Genomic DNA, 12,856 nt, shown 5'->3' on the forward strand with positions numbered 1-12,856 from the left:
AGGTTAGGAGAATGCCTGTGCCTGAGCTGAGAGCACAGCACGCAGTCCAGTGGCTAAAGCTGCTGCAAATCAGTCAAGCGGGTGGGGTTTCCGACAGCCATGAAGTGCACTACACACTAGCCATCCAAGTGGTGGCCAGCACTCTCCAGCATGCATGAAGGGGCCTTCAGACTTAACCAAGAGAGGTTCTTAGTACACCTATGCTAAACCACACATCTCTCACTTTGATCCTGCAAGAGAACATCAGGATCATGGAGCTTGGTGATTTATCAGTGTGCCTCATGGCTTACGGGGAGCAGAGAAGAAGATTGCGATGGAGGTGCCTAGCTTGGCTAAGGAAGGAGCACCTCCCTCAAGATGAGGGGCGGCAGGGCCTGCTGTGCATGCAGCTGAAGATCGACAGAGAGCTGTCACTTGTAGGCACCTCGCTAGACCCAGGGTTTATAGAAGGCGTTTATCATTCCTGCAGATGACTGAGAACCAGTGTCACCGAAGACTGCGCATGTCTAGGGAACTGGTTGGTCACATATGCCACCTGTTGCAAGATTTGGTGCCACAGGAACCAGTGGCCATGAAAGTGACAGCGGTGCTCAAGTTTTACACCAGTGGCTGTTTCCAGGGCTCCACAGGTGACCTGTGTGGGATCCATGCACAAGCGTATCCAGGAGGTCACGGACGCCATCTTCAAGGCGCAGAACTTAGTGCATTTTGCACGGAATCAGGAAAGCCAGGAAGCAAGAGGGCTGGGATTTGTGAAAATCTCTGGTTTTCCATCGGTGTAGGGTGCCATTGACAGCACTCACGTGATGCTTAAATCTCCGTGGCAACGAGCAGTCAACAACGTCAACTGCAAGGGCTTCCACTCGCTGAATGTTCAGCTGGTCTGCGACTCCTACATCCTTAGCAGGTCTCAGATCCCTGAAATCTTCCAGGGTCCAGAGAGGCTGCAGAATTGGCACCTTTGGGACAAGGGCTACCCACAGAGGACGTGGCTGATAACACCCGTGCTGCAACCTCAGGATAGTATAAACGAGGCTGATGCCAGGACACGGACTTTGGTGGAGCAAACGATAGGCATTTGGAGAATGAGGCTCTGGGGCCTCGACAGGTCTGTTCGACACTGCAATACCGTCCCCAGAGGGTTTCGCGCATCATCGTCGCTTGCTGCAAACTCCACAACCTGGCGCTGCAATGGAGGGAGGACCTGGCTGAGGAGGAGATGGAAGAGCTGCATAACTTGTCCAATAAATATGGCGCCTAATGCGAGGAAGTGGCGAGGTAACAGCAAGGCAGGCAAATCAGAGGCCGGCCGCTAGCAATCTGGCATTTTCCTGTGACTGCATAATTTGTGAGGTGGGCACGCTGGAAGGGGACAATACGGCACAGAAGCCCACCATTGTGGCCGGCAGGTGAAATGTCTTTTTTCACGCCCACTATCGCACTTAGTACAAATCTGGCATGATTCCGCCCTTGGGCTAGATGACGTCTCTTCTTTGCCCATCCATATCTATATTCTCGAACCAAATGGGAAAAAAGAGAAAAATCTTAAAAATACCACCAGAGAATCCTATGAGCATGGGGGAGGTTTTCAAAGGGTGAGAGGAGACAGGGAAAGAATTGGTTTGATAGAGATACAATTGACATTCCAAAGGTTTAACAGAAACTGTTATTTTGGCTACAACTAATTGAGTTCCTTGCACTGTCAGCGACAGTTGCTCCTGTGAACCAGTTTTTTGTGGTAATTGAAACTCCCTCCAGAACAATATGTTTATTGTTCAGTTTAATTTTTTTCAAAAAGTCTACAGAAAAGAAAATGCATGATCAGGCATTAGTTACTTTACAATTTAAGACTCAAAAATTATTTTAAGTTTCCTTTACACAAGTGAAAGCTTTGTATAGCATTGACCGACACCCTGCCAACACTCAGCAACCCCACCACCCCCACCCCCAACTCAACACAGCCCCTGATTTCTCCTCTTTTCACTGGAGCACAAAATTTTACTGGGTTTGGTATTACAAAGAGCAGCAGCTTCTACAACCTCACCCATTCTAAATTTGAGCCTGGAAGTGAGTATTGGTTGGTTATTCAACAAGATTATGACAGCAGTAAATACCCATAAACATGTACTTTCCATTGGGGTGGGAGAGTGGAGTCACTGGATAGCGATCAAAAACAGGAACTCTAAGCTAGTTTTTCTACTCCCTAGTTCAGGATATTTGGTCAACGATAGTGGGCCTTTCACCAGCCGAGCTAAGATCAGCTAACGCAACCCTGACCGAGGATCCAGGACCTTCGAACACTGGAGGGTTCAATTTTACACTTGGAATTCTCGAAAATCTTTAGTGGACTAGAAAGTAACTTACCGTGTTAAAATATTCAAGCCCAGATGCTCCAAACGCTTCTGCAATTTCCTTGGTTGTAACCACGCAGGACATGGGATGGCCGTTTCCGATGGGTTTGCCCATGGTGACAATGTCTGGAACAAAGTCCTCTCCTTGTAACTGGAAGGCCCAGAAATATTTTCCGACACGGCCAAAGCCCACCTGGACTTCATCGGCTATAAACACGCCCCCCACATTATGTACGTATCTGAAAACAAATGCAGCAATCCAATTCTACACGAGGTAACAAGCCCACAATCCAGTTCTACACGAGGTAACAATCCCACAATCCAGTTCTACACGAGGTAACAAGCCCACAATCCAGTTCTACACGAGATAACAATCCCACAATCCAATTCTACACGAGGTAACAATCCCACAAGCAGCACCACAGATCCTTTAGAAATTAGGGTTTGTAGAAAGTGTACCTCCCGCCCCAGTTATAGATTGGTAGATTTCTTCAGATCATCAATTCATAAGGAACATTTTGCCTGTAAACTGTGATTTACAATTAAACCTATGAGAATCATGGTGGTGGATTTAGAACTCGAGTTTAATGGCCAGATTTCTGCAGAGTTGGGAAGATTCCGTGGACCTTTAAAAATGGCGGGCAGGACCTGGATGTGGAAGTCCTGTCCCTATTTCCGAAATATCCAATTTTTGCCGGTAGGTGAAAGGCAGCAGGGTGTGATTCATACAGGCAGGGAACCAGAACTCAGCAGGGCCATTTGAACTCAGTGCTCAGTTCAATCATATCCAATTCTGGCTGTTGCAAGGACCTTAACCCACAGTGTGGGAGTCACAAATTGAGGGATTAGATGTAAACATTCTTAAAAAGGAGGATAAGGTCTGTATAACCCAGTCCTGATATTAAGTTTTTCAAATGACGTGCTCTTCAACCTTAAACAAAAAAACAGGCTGCATCTGTCAAAGAGTCACATAAAAAACCCTTTGCTGAACTACTTTGATTGACACAGATTGGAAAAAAAATAGGAGCATCTGGCCAGGTAATTTCAATTGATTTATATGTTGACATTTCCAAGAGCCATCACTGTGTCATCATGAAAGTTTGGCAAGCTTCAAAAGCTACAATTATCTCAGCAAGGGGCCTGGGTTCAGTTTGATTGACAGCTTAAAGAAGCTATTAAAGAATTAGCTGCCTTTGATACAGGATCTTAATTGAAGTTTGTTTTCATAACATATTTATCACTTGAGGAGATTAAAAAAAAAACTTAGAATGGATTTTATGAATGCAAGTTTTTTCACTATTAAGTGTCTTGGAATGGGAGCTTTATTGGGTTGTTAGAAGTTTATTCTTTTCAAACTCACATTGCCCCTGAGGTCTGCCCATGGTGGATACTGAGTAAGTGGCTATGGAAGTGGCATGGAGGGTATGAGGGGCCATGGGGGAGGGTGGATGGCGGGGCATGAGTTGACATTAAGGGTATGAGGGGCCATAGAGAGGTGGGGGCTAGTGGTGAGAGGGCATTAGGGGTGAGAGCTATAGGGCTTAACAACTTCTAAAACAACTGGGAACAAGGCCCAGAAAGCTGTGGTGGACTTTCTAACCAGCCTGCCTTGGCACTTGCCCATCCCCGTGGCCGGCTGTGCTCTGCTTCTGGGGTCAGTGAGCCCAACTCCATCCTGCACCCACCCCACCCAACTGGAGCAGAAATCGTGTAATTCAGGTACTGATTACCGAGGTGGGTCCACGAGTTGGGAGATTTCCCTACTTGAGCTCCCACCCTCGGTAGCCAAGATCTAAAATCCAACTCTGAGCGTTCTAATGTTAAGTTGAAATGTGAGAAATTTCTAATTTGGTTCTTCAGAGCCCATGCAAGAACTAAGAACACTCTGCTGGATTTCTGATCTTGGGGGTGCAGTTGGAAATCAGAGGCCTGAAGGATCGGAGGCTGGGGTGGTGGGGAGAGGTCGGAGGCAGATGGGAAGAGTGAGGCCAAAGGCCTGAGAAACCTGGCCAGCCAATGCTCAATTCAAAATGGTGGATAAATATGAGGCATGCAGTCTCATTACAATATTTAAATTGCCAACTTTCATCCTGAATGCAGATGGTTGCCTGTCCCCTTGTTCTGCCTCCTTAAAAAATAAGGGTTGGGTTTCAGATTTTTAAACACTTTATCTGCCCACCCAACACAAAACCTCTTATTTGTACTAATTAAAATTCCTCCCATGTGCTAAAAGTGCTTTACAAATGGAAATCTCTTGCTTTGACTGTAATGTAATGTCCTCGAGCAATAAAAGCCAGTTTTTATTGTACACCAAACACACGGAGAAATCAAATGCTGCTAAACAGCTTTCTTTTATAAGCCCAGTAAAGGAACGACAAATCATGTTCCTCCCCAAGATTTGTGGTTTCCTTCAGGATGCCCCTGATAAATACTCAAAAAGGTTTACTAAGAATTTGGCTTTCAATATGAGTTATAAAGTGGAATTTTGAAATTATTATGTTAAGACAAAAAAGGATGTAGGAAAAAATAGAGGGTTATTATTTTGTAAAATGAACTGAAAATGTGGAAGTAAAAAGGTTTATGGCCTGGATTTTCACAAAGCCAGAACAACTATGGCAGACAGGACCAAATTCTGGGATTTCCGCCCCCTTTCCTGTCGTCCTCAATTTTCACAGGCACAGGATAAGTGTGTGGGTAACAAGCCCTGCGCACTACACTCTAGACCTGGCCATCCGCTGCAGCGATAGGTATCTCTAAACCTCATCAATTTTTGTGGAGTTGGGCCAGATTCTCCATGACTCATGGTTCATAGCCCCTCAAAGGATTTGTGAACCACAGTCTGGATGAGGGACATTTTGAAAGGTGAGGTAAAAAGGTCTTACCAATGCCCCCCTTTACCCCTGCCGCTCCATTCAACTGAGTGCCAACTCAGAGACCTCATTATACATCCTTGGCTGAGAGCCCAGATTGAAAAGGATTCTCAGTGTTTTAACAGCTGAAGAGAACTGTTGACTTTGCTTGATTGACATTTTTAAGTGGTTCCAATAAGTGCTTCTTTCTGTGATCTCTTTTGTCAATATCCCAATATTTATATGCACTAGATTAAGCGGTATGATGTGTTTAAGCCTCTGTTATTGATGATTTAATGGTCTGTCTGATTGACACTTTAGAGTTTTAGGAACAGCAGTTTGTTTTCCAAAGAAGGTTGTGAATGGGTTTTTTTTTCTGAACAATTCCCCATATGCCATTATTACTATAGGGCTCATTAGTTCTATACATAGGATTCACTGCTGAATGGGCATGAGCCTATAAGGGGCCATTGGGAGGTGGGGGCATGAGTTGGCATCAAGGAGGCATGGTGAATGGCTAGTGGGGGGGGGGGGGGGGGGGGGGCCCAAAATGTTAGAATGCAACTGGGATGAAGTCCCAGAGAACCGAGGCAGCCCTTTAAACAGCCCGCCTCCACAGCCGCCTGCCTCAGTGGCTGCCTATGCTCTGCTTCCGGGAGAGGCGGGTCCAACTCTATCCTGCACTCTGTCTCCCCCACCCCCCCAGATCACGCCATTGAAAAGCCTTTCTATCGATGCCGCATTATCAGAGCGAGGCAGAGTAGAAACCAGGAAATACCTGGGAGGGGTGGAAGAAAGAAAATGCATAAAGAAGCATTTAAATTGTTCTTGAGATCTTCTTAGCAGATGGATCAGAAGAGGCTGTGACAAAGGCCTGAGTACAGGTTATTTACCATGTCTCTTCTTCAGGAGATAAATATGTAGAATAGGGAAATACAACATGTCAAGGCAGAAAATATAAAGACAGATTTTCCATAAAATAATTTAAAGAATATATAAATAGTATTCACAAATTTCAAATGATCACACCCCAAAACACAAATTAGAGGCTAGTTCAGTGCATTTTAAAAGCCCCATCTACTCTTATTCTGGGGAAAGAAACATAGAAGATTTTAATGACAAAGTAAGTTAAAAGCTATGTCAGGTCTTCTTTCCTTAAAGAGAATCACAAACTGTGTACATACTGTGCCACTTTCTGGAAGTAGCCAGGTGGTGGGATTATTTGGCCTCCACAACTCTGCATGGATTCAGCAATAAACGCAGCCATCTGTACAAAAGAAGATGATATCAATACTACACATCTCCAGCACTGTGCCAAAAGGAATTAAATAGTCAGTGCTTGCATTGAAAGCCAGGGGACAGAACAGTTAAATCATTCCACAGTCACTTAAACAACCAAGCAAGGACATTTGAAATCACTGTACATCTTCAGCACACTCTGCAAACCAGAGTAATCCATTGTTTCTTCAAGGTTGCATTGCCATTTGTAAAAATATGTCATAAAGAATGTTTCTGTAGCTAGGGCTGAAAATCCACTGACTCCTGCTATCTTGAGTGCATTGGTTAATGTCCCCGAGTAAAATTTCTTTAAGCACTACTTCAACAAAATTGTTAACTGGTTTGGTTAGTTTCAGTGGAGTTTCAACCCTGACTGGTTTTGCACATGTTGCTATGAAGAGAAAGTCTGTTAGCAATAGTGCAAATGTTTCACATGAAATGTCAAAGGCACAATATGCAATGTGCTTCATTCAAGGCTCCTTGATAGACAAGGAATCCATTTTAGTACATTTTACTTGCTCACTTCCCTAAATCACAAAAGACAAGTTCTCTGTCTGAATTTGCAAAGTTATCAAATATTAGGTAAAAAGTTAAGAGCCCTCCCTGGATACAGTTCCACAGTAGATGGTGCTCCTGGAAATAAACCACGTCTCTGGCCTTGGTGAAGTAGTAAGAGAGTAACTGAGCAAGCTGGTGCTTCAAATATATTACTGTACAAATGCCATTTGCACACTTGGCACTAGCTTTTACTCTCTCTGCGACTGACCAACATCATGGCTACCTGCAAAAATATCCAACGAAAGGGGAAAAAAGAAAAAAAAAACTATCCATTAGTAAAGATAAGTATGTCATGACCTACCTAACCTTTTGGACTGATGGTTAGGACAAGTAATTTGGTAAGACACAATGCAGTCCGAATTTTCACATTTTGCATAAAAAGTGCTGGAGGAAGTGGAACCACTGGTGTCTGAGGGAACGAATTGGTAAAATGCAAACTGCAACAAATCATTTGCCCTGCTGATGGTTGACTCTATTTACAATACAATCAGCGTGTCAGGACACAGGCAGGAAATTTCCTCAGAGTTCCTCTCACTCCATCGTCATAATTTTGCCAGAAGTGGGACGGGATTCCCATTGCAGATCTGGCGAAGTTGCAAAGGTGTGAGAGAGTGGGAGTAGCTCTGAGATAATCCCCAGATAGTAAGTTATTAGCATCACTCTGTAACACAAGGGTTGTGGACAGTTATAATGTCAGGACCAATTCTTTCATTGACATTTCAAGGCCCATGACACAAATCAATCAGAATTTTTGAATGCCATCATTCCAGTTTGAGTTTGACATTACAGCACTGTGAAGAAATAAGTTTACGTGTTATGGTGCAATTGGGTTGGCAACATGTCATATTTCACACAAAGAATCTGAGGATGAATTGACACCGAGATTGCGGTTTTTCAGGGTTTCACAGGTTTTCTACCGAGGTTTAAGCTGACAATCAAAGAACTCCCTATCCCCAGCCACGGAAATCCATTTCTTCTGTGTTTTCCATCCAACTCTCTTCTTACAACTCTCCAAGCTTCAGTGGAACTTAGAAACTTCCCAATTCTGTTACCTCATGTAAACATAAACACTCTCAGTGAGGTACAGTACAGACAAAGAATTAAGGTCCCTTGACTACCAACAATGTGTTTTAATCCCCCAAAACTCAGAAAAACACTTTCCACTTTGACAATGTTTTACTTCCGTTTCCACATCAGCCAAAGTTGGGTCTGCCCAAGTGATTTTGCCAATCAGTGCAAAATTGGAAAGAGTTTATGTTGGACTAAGACTGCCCCAACTCATTTCAAATTGCACCCTTCCAGCAAACAGAGTGAGGAGACTTCCATCCCATCAGGCTGCATTGCTTTTGCTCCCAGCTTTCAGGATTGAAAGATTCAGAATTTCATGGAAAGCTTGAGGTACATGCACTAAATACAGCAAACTACCATCTCTGTTACATTACAGTACAACTATACATCATCTTTACAGCTTTATCAGGCTTTCCTTCCAAAACAACTTTTATCGAGGGCTTGGGATAATTACTGAAATTTAAAACCTTCAACCTATATCACGTCATGGCCTCTTTGGCAGATGAACACTAAGTCCCACCAAAAAAAAGTGCAGGGAAAGTCTTTTTGCAAAAATTATACTTCAAAGAAATAAAGCTTATCACAAAAGGTCAGAACTAAATTTTTGTCATTCTGTGAGTAAACATATGCACAGTATGATACAGCAAATTACATATCAATACTGTCACAAGTTTAGTAACATAAAATAATGGTGTTCCTGCTTCATGTCAGATAGCTATGAGAAAAGAGACATGTTTTTAATCTCATTTGCTCCTAGGTAATTTTGAATTCTGATGTAAAATCTGATGTAGGCAATATTAATCCACCATGGCATAGCCATTATTGTTCAACTCTCTACAAACCTTGCGGCCTTTCTTTTGCGCCTCCTGAATCAGCAAGTTTACTTCATTTGCGTAGGCTGATGCTGGATCAGGGTGGTCCTCTCTGTACTTTCCTCTGTAGATGTCTGGGGATGGTGCCTAAAAGAGGATAAAGTAAAATGTAGAATTCCATTTACAAACCCACCTTGAACAGAATAGCAAAACAATACAAGTTTCAGGCGCTTATAACCCTAAGCAGTCCAAACTAGATTGCATCCAATTTCTTAGGTTTTGAAAGTGCTGGATCCTTATCCGGTGGCTCAGTAAGGCAAAAATAAAGAAACCTTCCTGTAAAATATGACTAAAATGGCCAGGCATTCAGGCTACTCTGAACTGATAAGGCACACTATTTTTACTCCTTCAGTTCTCTTCAGAAGATGCCGATTGGGTGCAGATTCACAGGCAGCAGCCACTGCCAGATAACTCACCCAAGTGGCCATTCTTCATGCATGAGCTTACACAGATTCACAAACAAGCCTGATTCTGTCAACACTTGCATTTCTTCACAATTCAATGGTTGAAAATTAGCAGCAGGACACTTGACTGATTTTTCCTCTGCCCTTCCTAGGCACACTAATTGAGATCAGCTACTTAGCAGACCAGCGGTAGAAGAGAGATCCCAGCTGGTGCACATAGCGCAGTTCCAGACTCTGTACTGCTTTTACAATGGAATGATGAAAAGTTTTAAGAATCTTGGCAGCTATTCTGTATGTTACAGTAGGCCAAATCCTCTGCTCTCGGGATCGTCGGGAGTCAGACGTCTGACTGTAAGTTGCGGGTCGGGGCCCTGCAGAGGTTCTGATGCATGAATTTACGTAGGATTTGCCTGGTAAGTTTAAACTTCTGATGAGAACTTCCCCTGTTCCCTGGGACCCTCTGCAAATGACTCTGACTGAGCGGGAGTCGGAGACTTTGAACAGTTCCACGGTACTTACCTGAATAATTACCCTGGAAATGTTAGAAAGATTAAAAACTAGTCTAACACCTGGGTACCTACACAATTGAACCCCCCGCAATCACCCCCCCCCCCCCCCCCCCCCACCCTGACTGCCCCTGACTACTACCCTGCCCAACCAACTCCTCCCTGACCATCCGACCACCCCCTACCACCCAACTACACCCCACTGACCATCTGACTAACCCCCCCCCCACAACCCAACCAGACTACCCCCTCAACCCAGCAGCATTGGGTCAGGAAAATCTTCGTGCCGTGGCAATCCGCTCATCATTGCCGCTGCTTGGAAGATTCGGGACTGTATCTACCTAACGTGTGTTCGCTAACACCATTTGTAAAAGGCAACAAACGTTCAACTGTTACCAATACTCACAACATGCACAAACTCCTTCTGACTTCCTGAGGGAAGCTCACGGAATTTATAGGGGCTGATGTCGATCAAAGACGTTATGTGTCCGTGATAAGCACTGTATGGAAAGTGAAAGCAATCCAGGGTCAATCCAAAAACATGGAATTTGGACAGTCAGGAGAGCAACTGCATCACAAAATTCTGTCTTACATGACTGGAAGTTTTCAGTAAACCAAAGGCTTTCAGCAATTCTGCACCCCCCGCCCACCCACACTCAATGTGGTCAGATGGTTCCAGGCAGCTTTTACAAAATGCACAGAAAGAAAAGTGGATAATTTTGAAATGCTAGTGACAACAAATAACATTTACATTGTGCCTTTGATGTAAGAAATTGTCTCAAGACACTACATTAGGACGGACGATCAAAAATTTGGTAGCCTTTAAGCAGGGGGAGAAAGAGAGAAGAGAGAGAAAAAGAGAGAGGAGAGAGAAAAAAAAAGAGAGAGAGAAATTGAGATAGAGAAAGAGGCTTAAAAAGGAAACTCCACAGTTTGGGGTCTGGATAGCTGAAGACACAGCCACCAATGGTGGGGTGAAGGTGCAGGATGTTCAAGAAGCCAGAGTTGGAGGAACACAGAGTTGTCATTGAGTTGTAGGGCTGGAGGTGGATACAAAAGGATTCGAACAAGAGGATGAGAACTTTCAATTGATCAACCAGAAGCCAATGACCACAGTGGGATTCATGACCGAGACTTGGTGCGTGTAAGGCTATAGGCAGCAGAGTTCTGGGTGAGTTCATGTTCATGCTGGATGGAGGACGGAAGGTCAGCCGGGAGAGCACTGAAATCATCAAATATGCAGATGGAAAAAGCATGGATGAGATTTTCAGCAGCAGGTTGGCTGAGGAAGGGGCTGAGATGAGTCATGTCATGGAGGTGAAGGTAGATGTAATCCTTGTAAAAGAACATATGGGGCTGGAGGTTTAGCTCAGGGTTAAACAGATGCACTGACGTTGCAAACAGGAATAATTGGAGACACTAGATGGGTAGGAGGAAGTTATGACTTGACTGAAAGGTTGGGAGGCCTCTGTGAGGTGAACTGAGATTTTAATGATGTAACACACCTAAATATTCAAGATACAAGAATGGAAAGCATTGTTATTACAAGTCTTATACTTCCTGTTGCAGGGAGTAAACTGTCACAATATTAGAAGACTTCCTGCTCCCATCTCATGCTGTAAACAATCAACACATATTTTCTGGTTGAAACAGAGGAAAGAAATCTGTCCATTTACCTTGGTAATGAAGACTTGTACTCTGCAAGTATCTGATGTTGTAGCGCACCACAACTCGGATTATTTTTTGAACCTCCTGCCCTTTACTCTTATGGTCCAACAGCAAGAACACTAAGGTAGAATTCTATTCCTCTACTTTAACCTTGACACAAACAAATAGCTTGGCAATTTTCTAGTAGCTAGGATAAGAGAAACGCTTTACTCTGGCGTAAAATGAAGGAACCCGCTCAAAGCTGGGTCTTTCACTCAGTCCAAACTAAACAAGCACCAATATAAAGGCATAATAGTCTGCATTTGAACCCAGGTCCCAGAGCCTTAGTTTAAAACTGGTTGAACTTCTGGTCTCGCTTTCAGGACTAAAAATGACAATTAACAAATTTCTACTACTTACTGGTCAAGGGTGATGATATCATGGTGACCTGTATACTGGCGAGCCAATCGAAGGGCAAGATCATTAGCTTCGGAGCTGTTACAAGAAAATACAAGATCACAAGAATGGACTTAACAAATGCAACAAGATGATAACATGCAGATGCATGTGTTGCCAGGTTCACAGTCAGTACAAGGTTTATGAGTGCAGGAGACTCCTGTAAATATTCAAGTTACAACATTACACAGAGAGAGTCAAATGGGCAAGTTTCTCATGCTTCACTTAACGTGACTGAACACCCTCAAGTGCCTGACTGCAAATAACGCTGTTTGTAAGAGGGAGAAAAACGTGAAACTTGAGCGAACAAAAATGAACATCTTATACTAAAACTATAGCCTTTCAGTATATAGCATGAAGTGTGAATGTTGGCAGAAATCGAGGAGCACAGTTAGCTACTTCATACTGTGGAGGTCAAGTTGAACAAACCTGACAATTCTAGTCATCAATTTGATTTTCTTTTCATTTCAACTTTAGTACAAACTCAAGCATAGCAACACTGAGGCCATGTTATTCAATATACTCTCTTGCATTTATTAATGCAGATGTGCAATCACATACAAAGGGCGAAATTGTCCGTGCCTGCTGGCGTCGGACGTGTTCAGTGGTGTGAGCGGACAATATGGAGGGAAGGCCAAAAATTGGTTTCACGATGTTGTGAAACCAGTTTGCAATCGTCCACTCTGCCCACAGGCTGCGTTTCCCGCCATTGGACATTGGGAACCTCATAATAAATCTGCATATAATTATAAGGCCAGAATCATCCCCCGCCCAGCTGAATCGTCCACCCACGTTGGCGTGATTGCACGCCGACATGTTTCACAACAGCATATAAACAGTTGTGTGCATTTGGCAGGCTGCACTTGG

At 43.7% G+C, this 12,856-nt stretch overlaps 1 protein-coding gene across 4 annotated transcripts in view; it reads right to left on the reverse strand.

The window, feature by feature from the left end:
- The window catches only part of etnppl (ethanolamine-phosphate phospho-lyase), a 57,292-nt gene that overhangs the window by 23,915 nt on the left and 20,521 nt on the right, over positions 1-12,856 (reverse strand). For all 4 annotated transcript variants that reach the window (XR_013576994.1, XM_078544793.1, XM_078544787.1 and 1 more), the window contains exons 4-8: positions 11,954-12,028; positions 10,293-10,386; positions 8,947-9,063; positions 6,385-6,467; positions 2,365-2,590 (exon numbers count right to left, since the gene is read on the reverse strand). Coding sequence is in view for 3 of the 4 variants with exons in the window: in XM_078544793.1 (XP_078400919.1) it covers positions 2,365-2,590; positions 6,385-6,467; positions 8,947-9,063; positions 10,293-10,386; positions 11,954-12,028 (595 nt within the window). In the remaining variant the exon portion in view is untranslated. The remainder of the gene's footprint in view (positions 1-2,364; positions 2,591-6,384; positions 6,468-8,946; positions 9,064-10,292; positions 10,387-11,953; positions 12,029-12,856) is intronic.

This window comes from Cetorhinus maximus, chromosome 1 (genome assembly GCF_964194155.1).
Source record: "Cetorhinus maximus chromosome 1, sCetMax3.hap1.1, whole genome shotgun sequence".
Lineage (NCBI taxonomy): Eukaryota > Metazoa > Chordata > Chondrichthyes > Lamniformes > Cetorhinidae > Cetorhinus > Cetorhinus maximus.